The following is a 15988-nucleotide window of genomic DNA, read 5'->3' on the forward strand; positions in this document are numbered from 1 at the left end:
GGATATCATCGGGTTACTTACGTGAATCGAAGGTAAGCTGTTATTTCCGCAAAAGCACATATATGTATCAATATTTTGCCGCAATCCCTATCATACCGCAGCGAGAGCTTTCGCGAGCAATACTCTTGGCAATGCTAGATATGTGCGCGCCTGCGTTACAATAAACTATTTATATTTGTAATAAAGACAAATGTATTGTGAAAATTTCATTCCGTCGTCGATAGAGCCGCATGGTTAAGCTATCGTGAGAACTCTATTTTGTTTGCAACCATTCTCCCTCGTGGCGAGCGTTCGTAATGCTACGCAAACGTGTGCACGGTGTAGACGCAAACGGGTCTGGAACTCATTATTTTGGGGTGTATCTACATGACTTCAACACACATTTTGTTATAAGTACTAGTAGCAGTGTTTGGATGAAAAACAAACGTCGTGCAAAGTAGTGACCTTGACGAGTTTGGACGGTGCGAGATCCGTGCGGATGAATTTACAGCACTTAACTCACCAGTCCCAAACAATATTTCGGGTGAAGTTACACCATCGCACGTGTTATCCCCACATGCGATAACGGGCAATCTCGTCCTCGAACCTCTACTGCGGAGCCGTGTTTCGTCTTAAATAAGTCTGTGAAGGATTCTAGCTGGCAACTTTCGCTCTTTTTGATTGCTGGATAGCCTACCTTCAGCCTGCAGTGAAGAATTGTTGCGTACAACTTTTATTATTTTGCCACATTAAACGGTGAATCCAAGACCAATTTTATTAGATCGCCTTCAAGGAATTCGTTATAAACGTGTTTAATGTCTCTGTCTACTTTTTTTCTGCCTAGCTTCCACTGTAACATCCACGTAGATATTTTTTCAGACAAAACCCCCGAGACTGGGGGGAAGGAAGGACAACACAACACGAAGCACATGCATTGTGCAGACATTTTTGTTTATTTCAGCTCTCTTGAAACTCATGAGCAGTGCAGTAAAATATAATTAATGTAATTGGGTTCACGCAAATGCAAAGCACATAAATAGTAAATATGGGAAGAGCCCAACTTTGTTGCAATTTAATTGAACTGCCACATGTTATGATATGTATGCAGTTTGTGTATGCATGGTAGTAAAGGTATGAAGAAAGTGTCTTGGATAAGACAACGCAGATTTTTTTGATTTTTTTATTCAAGATCTTTTTAGGAAGTAATCAATGTTGCAGTCGAACAAGTCATCCCACAGGAGATTACGAGAATATGCTTAAAATAAAGGATAACACAAAAAGAAACAGCTACTAGGGTGAGCTAGAGGGGGAGGTGTGCTCATTGCCTACTTCGCTCCATTTTAGTGATCCAGGATAGAAGTGTGAAGAAGAGCACCCACAGGCATCACTTCCAGACTACTATGCCAAAGCAGAAAATGAGCACACCATACCCCTCCAGCCCACTCTACCAGCACTCTTACAATACGCCATGAATGTTTTTCTTGCTTGCGATCAAGTCCTTGTCTTTCTCTTCATATAAGTGTGTCCTCCCTTTCTCCTATTAGCACTTCAAAAAGATAAAGATGTCCATGGTGGTTGTGTTTCCAATTTTGTGAGTGCCGAGATACTGGTTTTCTGGTGTTTATCGGAAAACCAACGACTGTGTCACTGCCAAACAGGGATGGAAACGCTAAATAAAAATTCTCCGAGCGTTGGAACTGAAAACTCCTCCAAAATCAACGACGTCTCGCGAGTGCAAGGGCCACTGACGCATTCAGCACAAACCCCAGCAGCCATTGCCGATGATAACAAAAGTGCCAACCTAACCGGCGATGACCACCAACCAACCGACCTGAATGGCGATGATGATGAGAATTTTCAGTGACAGAGGAGTGGCTTTTGCGGCGATTGTGAGGCGAGCCGACAGGGAGACGACAACACCAGAAAGATGGTTGGCCCTGGTGATTGAGCGAAGTAAAGGACCACATGGACGGATGCCCAATGGTTGGTGGCCAAAAATAACAGTCAAGTATAATCGGAAGCATAACCAGAATGTAACGTAGACAACGATGAAAAACAAGCATACCCAGTGCAAAAATCAACAACAGCCTACTCAATCGGGCAGTGGTCAGGTGGCCGAAGAAAGAGAATGGCCGTTGCCAGCGACCATAACAAACAGCCAACTGTACACCAATATAAAGAATCTGCTGGCCAGTAACATTGAGCTGGCCCTTAATCACCAAACTGACCGAAAGAGAACAAGAAAGGTATACAGTCAGGAAGTAAACTATCATGGTCATCGGGATCGGGCTGGAAAAGAAGGTGAATATTCTAGCAGAGCTGAGTGATTTGATCTGCGCTTGCCAGCTGTTATATGAGGAGGTGACAAAAGGAAGTTGAACTGGAAGGAGGCCATTAAAATAAAGATGAAGGAGCTTAGTCAATCGCTGCAAATTGTCACCGGTCAAACAGAACAAGGCTCCCTCGAGAGCATTAAAACGAATTTGCAAAGCCAACCAGTACCGCTCTAACAACAAGAACCAGATCGAAGAGGAAAGGGCAGTCTTTCACAAAAAACCGGTCACAGCGGCAAACCGGATTGAGTACCGGAAAACGAACAAGCTGTTCGAGCTCAATCGGTCTGCTTTCTACCGGAAACTTGACGAAGCCCAGAAGGAGATGGACGAGAACATTGATGTTGATCAGGTGATTACTTTCTGGCGAGGAATCTGGGCAACCGATGACGAAGAAGGGGAGCACCAGGAATTGATTGACCTATTGGACTCAGGGGAGGTGTACATGACTGCGGTGTACATGACTGGACGGAGGAGCCTGCTGCCAGGAATGAGGGAATCGCACCTGAGTAGCAAGCAAAGAGCACAGCCAGCATCTGTCCTACCGTTCACTTCTACACACGACTGTCATTCGTCCAGGGAAATGCCTTACCCTTCGAGGCACTCGTCCCCTGCGGTGTACCTGGCTGGAAGAAGGAGCCTGCTGCCAGGGATCAGGGAACCGCAACTGAGTAGCGAGCAAACAGCACAGCCAGCATCAGTCCTGTCGTTCACTTCTACACATGGCTGTCATTCAATCAGGGAAATGCCTTACCCTTCGAGGCACTCGTCCCCTGCGGTGTACATGACTGGACGGGGGAGCCTGCTGCCAGGAATGAGGGAACCGCACCTGAGTAGCGAGCAAATAGCACAGCCAGCATCAGTCCTACTGTTCACTTCTACACACGACTGTCATTCGTTCAGGGAAATGCTTTACCCTTGGAGGCACTCGTCCCCTGCGGTGTACCTGGCTGGAAGAAGGAGCCTGCTGCCAGGGATGAGGGAACCGCAACTGAGTAGCGAGCAAAGAGTACAGCCAGCATCAGTCCTGTCGTTCACTTCTACACATGGCTGTCATTCAATCAGGGAAACGTCTCACCCTTTGAAGCAGCCGTCCCCTGTGGTGTACATGGCTGGACGGAGGAGCCTGCTGCCAGGAATGAGGGAACCGCTCCTGAGTATCGAGCAAAGAGAACAGCCAGCGTCAGTCCTGTCGTTCACTTCTACACATGGCTGTCATTTGTACTTTTATAAGGAATGCTCATAATTGTGGAGGGAGCCGCTCCCTGCAGCATTAATCGAGAATGGGCATAAAGCTCTTATATATTCTGTGTGTAATTTCATGCAAAAGCAATATTGCACCCTTTGGCATTGACTTACTTTGTTTAGGCACGGAGCGCTGACCAACAGTTCTTATTAGGATGGAGCCTGCCATGTTCGATTTTTGTACCGAGACTTGCAGTGAACCTGTAAATTTTGTAGGCACGAAATGAAACCCCACAATATGGTGCATGCAGCAGACATTTGTATGGCAGAGTAGTCAATGGTCACAGAAATGCATTTGTTTTGAGAGGGACCAATAGAGACAAAAAAAAAGAAATTGTTGTCGTCCTGCCACCAATAGACCCACCTCACCAAGCGTTCGGCGCATGCATGAAGCCGCCATAACTTTAGTTCACAATAGGTAGACGGTGGTGCCCGAAACGGCTTGTGCTGTCTGACGCGCAGAGTTCCAGTGTTTCGGGCACGTGCAGAAAGACTGAAGTTCCCTCAATGCATTGCGACAGCGATGGCGCGTAGTCAAACTGGCTGGTGAGATCGGTCTATGGCATGAATTCCGTACGCCTCACCCCACTGGTGTTAAGGATGGTTCTGACCTAACATAGTGCGACACTGTTAATGCAAACAAGGCATGAAAAATGTTCATATGGGGCACAAAGTTGCAGCCTATTATTTGGCGCCAGCATTTACTAATTCAAAGTAAAATGCAAAGAGTGCCGCAGTTGTACTCGCACTAACAATGTCATGCAGCATTTGTGTCTGGCCATCATGTTACTCAGCAACTGCAGCATCCGCATTGGGCACAAACTCCCAGTCGCAGCTTTGCATCTCGCTAGAGTGGGCGGCTGTGAGTATGGGCAAGGCTCGTGCTGAAGCCGAGAATTTCATCAGCAGGGAGTTAAATTCCACTCGCGCTGTTCATTACAGCAGAGACCAGGGGCGGATTTAGAGGAGGGGTCCGGATGTCCTGACCCCCCTCTTGATTTTTGCATGTGTAAAATTTAGGACGTGAAACGAGGGGGAGGGGGTTCCTAAACGTATGGTACGCTGACCGACACCTGACCCCCCCCCCCCCCCCCTCTCAGGAAATGTTTGCATCCGCCCCTGGCAGGGACGCGTGTATGGTGCAAATCAACACTTACACAGAAGAGCATGCTGACATAAATTCCAATACTTTTTTATGATGTCCTGGGTACTTACTGCACATATACGCATGACAGGATAGTCAATTGTTGCAGGAATGCCCAAGAAAGCATATACCACATTTGAGATGGGCAAATACAGGCCGAAAAAGAAGGAATGGAAGAATTAGCCTAGAGTATGCCTGGCACACTCTCGAGTTAAGGATGTTTGTGACTGCCTGTCGCTGCGTGTGCCCGGCTACTAAATGCTCGAATTCCGTGTGACTCACCAACTGGATGGCCCGCCTGAGGCACAGACTCCTGGTCGCAGTTTTGCACTTTGCTGGATTGTGCCTCTGTGTGCGTGGGCAAGGCTTGTGCTGAAATTGTAAACTTTGTCAGTATGCAGTTCAATGCTACTTGCCTTAATTCATCACCTTGGGCAAGCATATTCTCAATAATCTGTGAAGGAGGAAATACGGCACCTGTCAGAGCAGCAGTTGAATCAAGAGATGGAAGCGTCTGGATGCTGTCTTCCCCCTGCATTGGCTCCCCTGCTTAAAGACCGACGACCAGTTCGCGCTTTCCACTATTCCCTCGCTTCCTCCTCTCCCCCATTTTACACTGCCCACCGTTGCCGGTTTCCTCCTCCCCCATGGTGAGGAGGGTATTCTGCCTTGCAGAATCTCGAGTCTGGTCGTCGGCCTTTAAAATAGGTAGCATTTTAATACCAAATCTAGCAGCCAAGTGACTGCAAATTCACCATCTGTGACTGTGTCAACTTACCTTGGATGTTTCCCATTTCCCTTTCTCGCGGTGGTCTTCGAACTGGCTTTGACAGCGTCTGGTTTAAGTTTTTTGATGCCATGGCTCTGCCAGATCCGAGGTTCAAATTGATCTGGTGTAAAATGGTCCTGTCGAGAATGAACAGGGCTAACTTGCAATTCACGGGACATTGCACTGAGAACACTAAAAAATTTGACTTTGTTTGGGGGCAGAGAGCGTCACACTGTTAGTACAGAAGAGCAATCGCCGCTTTTTTCTCCATCGGAATCAAAAATTCGTCATCAAAACTGCTAGTGCGGTGGGAAGGGCTAATTTAAGACGCTAACCTAAGCGGTAAAATTTGGTGCAAAGCAACACACCATGGAAGTAAAATACGTAGAGACACCGATGCTCTGTTCGCGCTAACAGTGCCGCGCATTGTACGCCCTCCCCGCGCGCGGACAGTATGAGCTGGAACACCCAATCCAACCTTTGTTCTGCGACTCCCACAAGCTCCATTATTCCTCAACTTCGCTTTCTATTCCTAGTTCGGACCACAGCTCTCTCAAAGACAGGTGGTAAGCCAAAGAAGCACGAAAGGCGTTTTCGGCTCATATTGTCCTCGGTAGTAGCTTTTCGTGTTTCCTAGAGGTTCACTGCGAGACACTCACAGCTGAAGCGGCCAATCGGAGGCTTCATCCATTCATATCGTGTCCCTTAAAAACTCAGACTACGCAAAAAACTTTGCCGAACAACCGGGTTTTCGAGTGAAAAACAACAGGCTAAAACGGCAGAGCACCGAGACTGCATTTTTGCTGAGTCTGAGTTCGGCAGTCAGGCGCGTCAGGAAAAACATTGCATGTGTACGTATGTGAACGTGTGTGGAAGAGGTACCTATAGCCCAGAAATGCTCACCTCACAAAGCTTGCTGCTTTTGGTAGGGACGAAGTTTTTCCTCCCAATCATGTGGAGCCATGCCTTCTGCCTCTTCAGATCGGCTTTCCGAAGCGGAACGGCGAACAACTTTTTTCTACTACCAAAACTCTGGCTGCACCCAAAAGCGCAACACCCCGTCATCTAACACAAACGCTTACTACTTGACTTGCCTCATTACGGTCCAGAAACACCAGGACGTCGAGCTAAAGTCGTCGGCGAGTATCACGAAACACGCGAGCGGACGGAGCAGCCGAGCAGCTTGGAAGCAAATGGCGGACGGAAGTGGCGACGTTTGCGGAAATCACGTGACATCGCTCTCCTCCAATAGAAACAGATGTCGGCGCGGCAAAGAATGACGGTACTTGTAAAACGCAGTGAAAAAACATCGAGGGACTTTAGTCGGCGCTAGAGTTCCTGTATATGCTACGTAGGGAGCCTATACAGGAACTCTAGTCGGCGCTAACGTCCCTGGATATTTTTTCGTTTTTAGAGGTAGAGACAACTTTCCTCCTTTCCATCTACGATTCCTTTTTCCCCCCCAAAATTTTCCCCTCTCCCTCTCTAGCGCCGCCATTCGCAGTGTTGCCATTTTAGCGATTTTGTCGCTAGATTTAGCGATTTTCTATACATTTGGCGACGGATTTTTTGGATTCAGCGGCTAGCGACTTTTTTGGCGACTTCGGTGTTCAACCGTAATCTTGTTATTTTGAACAATTTTAGAGATGCTCGCGGGCTAAACCCTTTTGCTCCTCTAGCCGAGTTTGCTTGGGATATATGCTCAATTTAGCGGCGCGCTTAAAAACAATGTCTACACCGTAAACAATGCGGACCTGCAGACCATCTCTCCCGCGCCCACGTACCCACGTGCTCTCCGCCAAACGTTGAGAAGATTGTGGAACTGTTTAGGGAGGTGTCAAGTGGACATAATTTTACCTGGGAATTGCCTGTGAATAACTGCATTCAGTTTTCAGACATTTTGATCCTTTTTTTAAGAACATGGCTGTTGGCAGTATTGTCCGCACACTAAGAAAAGCCTGGTTTTGTTTGAAAGTGCTCACTCTAAACTGGTAAAGAGGGATATAGCCTTGACAAGTGCGGCTCTGGAAAAAAAAGTTGCAATCAGCAGATGAAAATCAGTCCTGAACGACAGTCAAAAAGGTTAAGAGACATTACAAATATTTTAACAAATAAAAACCGTCCTATTTGTTTTTCAGTGTAAGTTTAACCTATCAAAATACCTGAGATATGGTTATTTAAGGTGCACTTATTTAAAAGGGTTTAATAAGCTTTTGGAATTCAGCGAATATTTTAGCGACTTCCTGGCGAATCTAGCGACTGTTTAGTGACTTCCTGGTCTCAATTTAGCGGCGCGTGCAAAAAAAAGATGGTAACACTGGCCATTCGCTTCCTAACGTCAGACGGGGGGCCAGGAGGGCGGTTCCGCTGTGTTATGTGATTAGCAGTAGCGTAGTCTTCCTTGTTTTGGTAATTTCCAGCGCGTGAAATTAATTTGGATATCATCGGGTTACTTACGTGAATCGAAGGTAAGCTGTTATTTCCGCAAAAGCACATATATATATCAATATTTTGCCGCAATCCCTATCATACCGCAGCGAGAGCTTTCGCGAGCAATGCTCTCGGCGATGCTAGATATGTGCGCGCCTGCGTTACAGTAAACTATTTATATTTGTAATAAAGACAAATACCTTGTAAAAATTTCGTTCCGTCGTCGATAGAGCCGCATGGTTAAGCTATTGTGAGAGCTCTATTTTGTTTGCAACCATTCTCCCTCGTGGCGAGCGTTGGTAATGCTACGCAAACGTGTGCACGGTGTAGACGCGAACGCGTCTGGAACTCATTATTTTGAGGTGTATCTACATGACTTCAACACGCATTTTGTTATAAGTACTAGTAGCAGTGTTTGGATGGAAAACAAACGTCGTGCAAAGTAGTGACCTTGAAGAGTTTGGACGGTGCGAGATCCAAACAACATTTCGGGTGAAGTTACACCATCGCACGTACTATCCCCACATGCGATAACGGGCAATCTCGTCCTCGAACCTCTACTGCGAAGCCGTGTTTGGTCTCAAATAACTCTGTAAAGGATTCTAGCTGGCAACTTTCGCTGTTTTTGATTGCTGGATTCTTCACTGCAAACTGAAGGTGTGCAGTGAAGAAATGTTGCGTACAACTTTTATTATTTTGCCACATTAAACGGCGAATCCAAGACCAATTTTATTAGATCGCGTTCAAGGAATTCGTTATGAACGTGTTTAATGTCTCTGCCTACTTTTTTCTGCCTAGCTTCCACTGTAACATCCACGTAGATATTTTTTTAGACAAAACCCCCGAGACTGGGGGGAAGGAAGGACAACACAACACGAAGCACATGCATTGTGCAGACATTTTTGTTTATTTCAGCTCTTGTCGTGCGATTATATATACTGTATATCTCAAAAGACAAGTGTTGAAACTCATGAGCAGTGCAGTAAAATATAAGTAATGTAATTCGTTTCACACAAATGCAAAGCACATAAATAGTAAATATCGGAAGAGCCCAACTTTGTTGCAATTTAATTAAACTGCCAGATGTTATATGTATGCAGTTTGTGTATTCATGGTAGTGAAGATATGAAGAAAGTGTCTTGGATAAGACAATGCAGATTTTTTTTATTCAAGATCTTTTTAGGAAGCAATCAATGTTGCAGTCGAACAAGTCATCCCACAGGTGATTAGGAGAATATGCTTAAAATAAAAGATAACACAAAAAGAAACAGCTACTAGGGTGAGCTAGAGGGGGAGGTGTGCTCATTGCCTACTTCGCTCCGTTTTAGTGATCCAGGATGGAAGTGTGAAGAAGAGCACCTACAGCATCACTTCCAGCCTACTATGCCACAGCAGAAAATGAGCACACCATACCCCTCCAGCCCACTCTACCAGCACTCTTACAATAGAGAAGACGCCATGAATGCTTTTCTTGCATGTGATCAAGTCCTCGTCTTTCTCTTCATATAAGTGTGTCCTCCCTTTCTCCTATTAGCACTTCAAAAAGATAAAGATGTCCATGGTGGTTGTGCTTCCTATTTTTGAGTGCCGAGATACTGGATTTCTGGCGTTTATCGGAAAACCAACGACTGTGTCACTGCCAAACAGGGATGGAAGCGCTAAATAAAAATTCTCCGAGCGTTGAAACTGAAAACTCCTCCGAAATCAACGACGTCTCGCGAGTACAATGGCCACTGACGCATTCAGCACGAACCCCAGCAGCCATTTCCGATGATAACAAAAGTGCCAATCCAACCGGCGATGACCACTAACCGACCTGAATGGCGATGATGATAAGAATTTCCAGTGACAGAGAAGTGGCTTTTGCAGCGATTGTGAGGCGAGCCGACAGGGAGACAACACCAGAAAGATGGTTGGCCTTGGTGATCGAGCGAAGTAAAGGACCACATGGACGGATGCCCAATGGTTGGTGGCCAAAACTAACAATCAAGCATAATCGGAAGCATAACCAGAATGTAACGTCGACAACGATGAAAAACAAGCATACCCAGTGCAAAAATTAACAACAGCCTACTGAATCGGGCAGTGGTCAGGTGGCCGAAGAAAGAGAATGGCCGTTGCCAGCGACCATAATAAACAGCCAACTGTACACCAATATAAAGAATCTGCTGGCCAGTAACATTGAGCTGGCCCTTAATCGCCAAACTGACCGAAAGAGAACAAGAAAGGTATACAGTCAGGAAGTAAACTATCAGGTCATCGGGATTGAGCTGGAAAAGAAGGTGAATATTCTAACAGAGCTGAATGATTTGATCTGCGCTTGCCAGCTGACATATGAGGAGGTGACAAAAGGAAGTTGAACTGGAAGGAGGCCATTAAAATAAAGATCAAGGAGCTTAGTCAACAGCTGTAAATTGTCACCAGTCAAACAGAACAAGGCTCCCTTGAGAGCATTAAAACGAATTTGCAAAGCCAACCAGTACCACTCTAACAACAAGGACCAGTTGAAGAAGCTTGAGGACCAGATCGAAGAGGAAAGGGCAGTTTTTCACAAAAAACCGATCACTGCGGCAAACCGGATTGAGTATCGGAAAACGAACACGCTGTTCAAGCTCAATCGGTCTGCCTTCTGCCGGAAACTTGACGAAGACCAGAAGGAGATGGACGAGAACATTGATGTTGATCAGGCGATTACTTTCTGGCGACGAATCTGGGCAACCGATGACGAAGAAGGGGAGCACCAGGAATTGATTGACCTATTGGACCCAGGGGAGGTGTACATGACTGGACGGGGGAGCAGCTGCTTCCAGGAATGAGGGAACCGCACCTGAGTAGCAAGCAAAGAGCACAGCCAGCATCAGTCCTACCGTTCACTTCTACACACGAGTGTCATTCATTCAGGAAAATGCCTTACCCTTCGAGGCACTCGTCCCCTGCGGTGTACCTGGCTGGAAGAAGGAGCCTGCTGCCAGAAATGAGGGAACCGCTCCTGAGTAGCGAGCAAAGAGCCCAGCCAGCGTCAGTCCTGTTGTTCACTTCTACACACGACTGTCATTCGTTCAGGGAAATGTCCTACCCTTCGAGGCAGTCGTCCCCTGCGGTGTACACGGCTGGATGGAGGAGCCTGCTGCCAGGGATGAGGGAACCGCACCTGAGTAGCGAGCAAAGAGCACAGCCAGCATCAGTCCTGTCGTTCACTTCTACACATGGCTGTCATTCAATCAGGGAAACGTCTCACCCTTTGAGGCAGTCGTCCCCTGCGATGTACATGGCTGGACGGAGGAGCCTGCTGCCAGGAATGAGGGAACCGCTCCTGAGTATCGAACAAAGACAACAGCCAGCGTCAGTCCTGTCGTTCACTTCTAGACACGGCTGCCATTTGTACTTTTATAAGGAATGCTCATAATTGTGGAGGGAGCTGCTCCCTGCAGCATTAATCGAGAATGGGCATAAAGCTCTTATATGTTCTGTGTGTAATTTCATGCAAAAGCAATATTGCACCCTTTGGCATTGACCTACTTTGTTTAAGCACAGAGCACTGACCAAGAGTTCTTATTAGGATGGAGCCTCCGATTTTCGATTTTTGTATTGAGACTTGCAGTGAACCTGTAAATTTTGTAGGCACAAAATGAAACCCCACAATATGGTGCATGCAGCAGACATTTGTATGGCAGAGTAGTCATTGGTCACAGAAATGCATTTGTTTTGAGAGGGACCAATAAAGACAAAAAGAAAGAAATTGTTGTCGTCCTGCCACCAATAGACCCACCTCACCAAACGTTCGGCGCATGCATGAAGCCGCCATAACTTTAGTTCACAATAGGTAGACGGTGGTGCCCGAAACGGCTTGTGCTGTCTCACGCGCAGAGTTCCAGTGTTTCGGGCACGTGCAGAAAGACTGAAGTTCCCTCAATGCATTGCGAAAGCTGTGGCGCGTAGTCAAACTGGCTGGTGAGATCGGTTTATGGCATGAATTCCGTACGCCTCACCCCACTGGTGTTAAGGATTGTTCTGACCTAACAAAGTGCGACACTGTTAATGCAAACAAGGGATGAAAAATGTTCATATCGGGCACAAAGTTGCACCCTATTATTTGGTGCCAGCATTTACTAATTCAAAGTAAAATGCAAAGAGTGCCGCAGTTGTACTCGCACTAACAATGTCATGCAGCATTTGTGTCTGGCCATCATGTTACTCAGCAACTGCAGCATCCGCATTGGACACAAACTCCCAGTCGCAGCTTTGCATCTCGCTGGAGTGGGCGGCTGTGAGTATGGGCAAGGCTCGTGCTGAAGCCGGGAATTTTATCAGCAGGCAGTTAAATTCCACTCACGCTGTTCATTACAGCAGGGACCAGGGGCGGATTTAGAGGGGGGGTCCGGATGTCCTGACCCCCCTCTTGAATTTTGCGTGTGTAAAATTTAGGACGTGAAACGAGGGGGAGGGGGTTCCTAAACGTATGGTACGCTGACCCCCCCCCCCCCCCTCAAAAAATTCCTGCATCCGCCCCTGGCAGGGACGCATGTATGGTGCAAATCAACACTTACCCAAAGCACAGAAGAGCCTGCTGACATAAATTCCAATACTTTTTTACGATGTCCTCGGTACATACCGCACATATACGCATGGCAGGATAGTCAGTTGTTGCAGGAATGCCCCAGAAAGCACATACCACATTTGAGATGGGCAAATACAAGCCGAAAAAGAAGGAACAGAAGAATTAGCCCAGAGTACGCCTGGCACACGGTCGAGTAAAGGATGATTGTGACTGCATATGTCGCTGCGTGTGCCCGGCTACTAAATGCTGGAATTGCGTGTGACTCGCCAACTGGGGGGCCCGCCTGAGGCACAGACTCCTGGTCGCAGTTTTGCACTTTGCTGGATTGTGCCTCTGTGTGCGAGGGCAAGGCTTGTGCTGAAATTGTAAACTTTGTCAGCATGCAGTTCAATGCTACTTGCATTAATTCATCACCTTGGACAAGCATATTCTCAATAATCTGTGAAGGAGGAAATACGACACCTGTGAGAGCAGCAGTTGAATGCAGAGATGGAAGCGTCTGGATGCTGTCTTCCTCCTACATTGGCTCCCCTGCTTAAAATAGGTAGCATTTTAATACCAAATCTAGCAACCAAGTGACTGCAAATTCACCACCTCTGACTGTGTCAACTTACCTTGGATGTTTCCCATTTCCCTTTCTCACGGTCATCGAACTGGCTTTGGCGGCCTATGGCTAAAGTTGCTGTGACAGCGTCTGGTTTAAGTATTTTTGATGCCATGGCTCTGCCAGATCCGAGGTTCAAACTTATCCGGTGAAAAATGGTCCTGTCGAGAATGAACAGGGCTAACTTGCAATTCACGGTACAGTGCACTGAGAACACTAAAAAATTCGACTTTGTTTGGAGGTAGAGAGCGTCACACTGTTAGTACAGAAGAGTGATCGCCGCTTTTTCCTCTATCGGAATAAAAAGTTCGTCATCAAAACTGCTAGCGCGGTGGGAAGGGCTAATTTGGGACGCTAACCTAAGCGGTAAAATTTGGCGCAAAGCAACACTCCATGGAAGTAAAAGACGTAGAGTCACCGATGCTCTGTTTGAGCTAACAGTGCCGCGCATTGTACGCCCTCCACGCGCGCGGACAGTACGAGCTGGAACACCCGATCCAACCTCTTTCTGCGACTCCCACAAGCTCCATTATTCCTCAACTTCGCCTTCTCTTCCTAGTTCGGACCACAGCTCTCTCAAAAACAGGTGGTAAGCCAAAGAAACATGAAAGGCGTTTTCGGCTCATGTTGTCCTCGATAGTAGCTTTTCGTATTTCCTAGAGGTTCACTGCGAGACACTCACAGCTGAAGCGGCCAATCGGCGGCTTCATCTATTCATATCGTGTCCCTTAAAAACTCAGACTACGCGAAAAACTTTGCCGGCGAACAACCGGGTTTTCGAGTGAAAAACAACGGGCTAAAACGGCAGAGCACCGAGTCCGCATTTCAGCTGAGACCGAGTTCGGCAGTCAGGCGCGTCAGGAAAAACATTGCATGTGTACCTATGTGAACGTGTGTGGAAGAAATAACTAGCCCAGAAATGCTCACCTCACAAAGCTTGCTGCTTCTGGTAGGGACGAAGTTTTTCCTCCCAATCATGTGGAGCCATGCCTTCTGCCTCTTCAGATCGGCTTTCCGAAGCAGAATGGCGAACAAATTTTTTCCTCTACCAGTACTCTGGCTGCACCCAAAAGCGCAACACCCCGTCATCTAACACAAACGCTTACTACTTTACTGGCCTCATTACGGTTCAGAAACACCAGAACGTCGAGCTAAAGTCGTCGGCGGGTATCACGAAACACGCGAGCGGACGGAGCAGCCGAGCAGCTTGGAAGCAAATGGCGGACGGAAGTGGCGAGAATTCCGGAAATCACGTGACATCGCTCTCCTCCAATAGAAACAGATGTCGGCGCGGCAAAGAATGACGGTACTTGTAAAACGCAGTGAAAAAACATCGAGGGACTTTAGTCGGCGCATGTTCGACGCTGCTCGGCGCAGATTATTTTTTTTTTTCGTATGTGCTTTCTTTTTTTGTTGGAAGGAAGATGGGCGAGGATGTCTTAATAAGTAAGTTGGTGCAGCCTACCTTTATTTAATTTTGTCAACGCACAATTCAAATGTTTTTCTGCAAAGTAAAAAAAAAAGGTGCGGAATTTACGGGTGATTCTTTGCTGCTCCTTTGTGCATATGCGTCGCCAGCGATATGAGATCATAGGGACCGCCAAATGGGGCCGCCGATGTCCGCGTCTATGCATCGCCCAACCGTCGCGGCGAAACGCTTGGGACTTTTCGCTTTAGATTATTATGTTGACTCTATGATCTTGACATAAAAGCTTCGTACCCTAACTATGGGTTTATGGACTGCACTTCGTGTCAGGTGAATAACTTTTTTGCGATTGACTAGGTCAAGAAAATATTCTGAAATGTTGTTATACAAAGACGGCTTTATGATAATACTTCGCAGCGCACAACAGACAACACACCATCAAAACAGATACACACAAAGAAACAACACTCACGCAGCGCTGCGTGAGTGTTGTTTCTTTGTGTGTATCTGTTTTGATGGTGTGTTGTCTGTTGTGCGCTGCGAAGTATTAGCATGTTTAACCAACTCGCCCAAGCTGAAGTATTGACGGCTTTATGACTTTACAGCACTACTGCTGTCACAATAAGACGCCGAATGCCTCCGACATGGCGCCAAGGCAGACGACAATGTTGGCTTTGATCTACAGTTTAGCTGGAAGTGACGTCAGCTGCAATAAATCTATACTTAGAAGCGCAAGAAGAAACAAACAATTGAACTGTAAGAAGTAGTAGTGCAAACTCGGAGCGCTACTGGCAACTAAATTTTATTTGGAAAACAAGAACCTTTTTGCACACCAGTGGCGTAGCCAGAGGACGGCGGGGGGGGGGGGGGGGGGGGGGTGTTCAAGAATTGGAACATTCCCCAAATTTCATGTTGTCCTCTTTACCTCTTCTTTACCGTTTCGCAACTTATTACGGCGAGGGGCCGTGCCCACAACATACCAAAGCAAAACGAAGAAAACGACGCTGTCCGTGGACTGGGTGAAAAACACATCTCCGGCTTCGGCTTTTGGAACAGCTAGCTCTCTCCAAACTCGGCCATTTTAGTAACCGAAGCTTTTCTTCAGGCCCGCAGATGAGAAGGGCTCAGCTCCCGACGTCACAAATGCCGGGAAATCCTTACCTCGAAGGACACTGGCCTCGCTTCAAGAATTGCAGCCGGCTTAACTAAAGTTCCCCCACCCTTTGAGTGTCAAGGACTCGATGACAATTTCAGGGCAGCGCAAGAAAATCTCAAAATAGCAATACTTTGACTTTACGAACCCCACAATGAGGAGGAAACGGGACGACAAAATAGCAAACAGCTTAGCGGTTTTTTTTTGTCCCGTTTTTTTTTACGTTTTACTTGCCTGTACTCGTTTAGCTTCAAACAAAAATGCAAAAAAAGAACACACACACAAAAACATTCACAACTTTGAAAAAAAAAAACAAGAAAGGAAAGAAACAAGAGAGAAAAGTGACA

General features: G+C 46.8%; 1 protein-coding gene, 1 long non-coding RNA gene and 1 pseudogene across 2 annotated transcripts; all 3 read right to left on the bottom strand.

Moving 5' to 3' along the window:
* Positions 1-2900: 2900 nt before the first annotated feature.
* Positions 2901-12325, bottom strand: LOC120846554. Its single transcript, XM_040218362.2, has 5 exons — positions 11139-12325; positions 10977-11051; positions 10815-10889; positions 3067-3141; positions 2901-2979 (listed from the first exon to the last, which is right to left on the bottom strand). Exons 1-5 carry the CDS (start codon positions 11168-11170, stop codon positions 2901-2903), a joined length of 336 nt encoding a protein of 111 aa, XP_040074296.1. The 5' UTR covers positions 11171-12325.
* LOC115309291 lies at positions 4913-6678 on the bottom strand (annotated as a pseudogene).
* Positions 12326-12393: 68 nt separating the features above from the next.
* Positions 12394-13105, bottom strand: LOC115330009. The gene is made up of 3 exons (XR_006076954.1): positions 13073-13105; positions 12921-12989; positions 12394-12815 (listed from the first exon to the last, which is right to left on the bottom strand). It is a non-coding gene; the product is annotated as an uncharacterized LOC115330009 (long non-coding RNA).
* Between the last annotated feature and the right edge of the window lie 2883 nt (positions 13106-15988).

The sequence above is a fragment of the Ixodes scapularis genome, unplaced genomic scaffold (assembly GCF_016920785.2).
Source record: "Ixodes scapularis isolate PalLabHiFi unplaced genomic scaffold, ASM1692078v2 ptg000137l_1___fragment_3__unscaffolded, whole genome shotgun sequence".
NCBI lineage: Eukaryota > Metazoa > Arthropoda > Arachnida > Ixodida > Ixodidae > Ixodes > Ixodes scapularis.

Bases quoted from the DNA above. Each gene is read 5' to 3' on its own strand.
- LOC120846554 (XM_040218362.2), bottom strand. From the start codon at position 11,170: ATGTACATCGCAGGGGACGACTGCCTCAAAGG. The intron at 3,142-10,814 runs GTAAGGCATTTT...CTCGCTACTCAG, and splicing joins GGGGACGAGTGCCTCGAAGG to GTGCGGTTCCCTCATTCCTG. The intron at 2,980-3,066 runs GTAAGGCATTTC...CTCGCTACTCAG, and splicing joins GGGGACGAGTGCCTCGAAGG to TTGCGGTTCCCTGATCCCTG.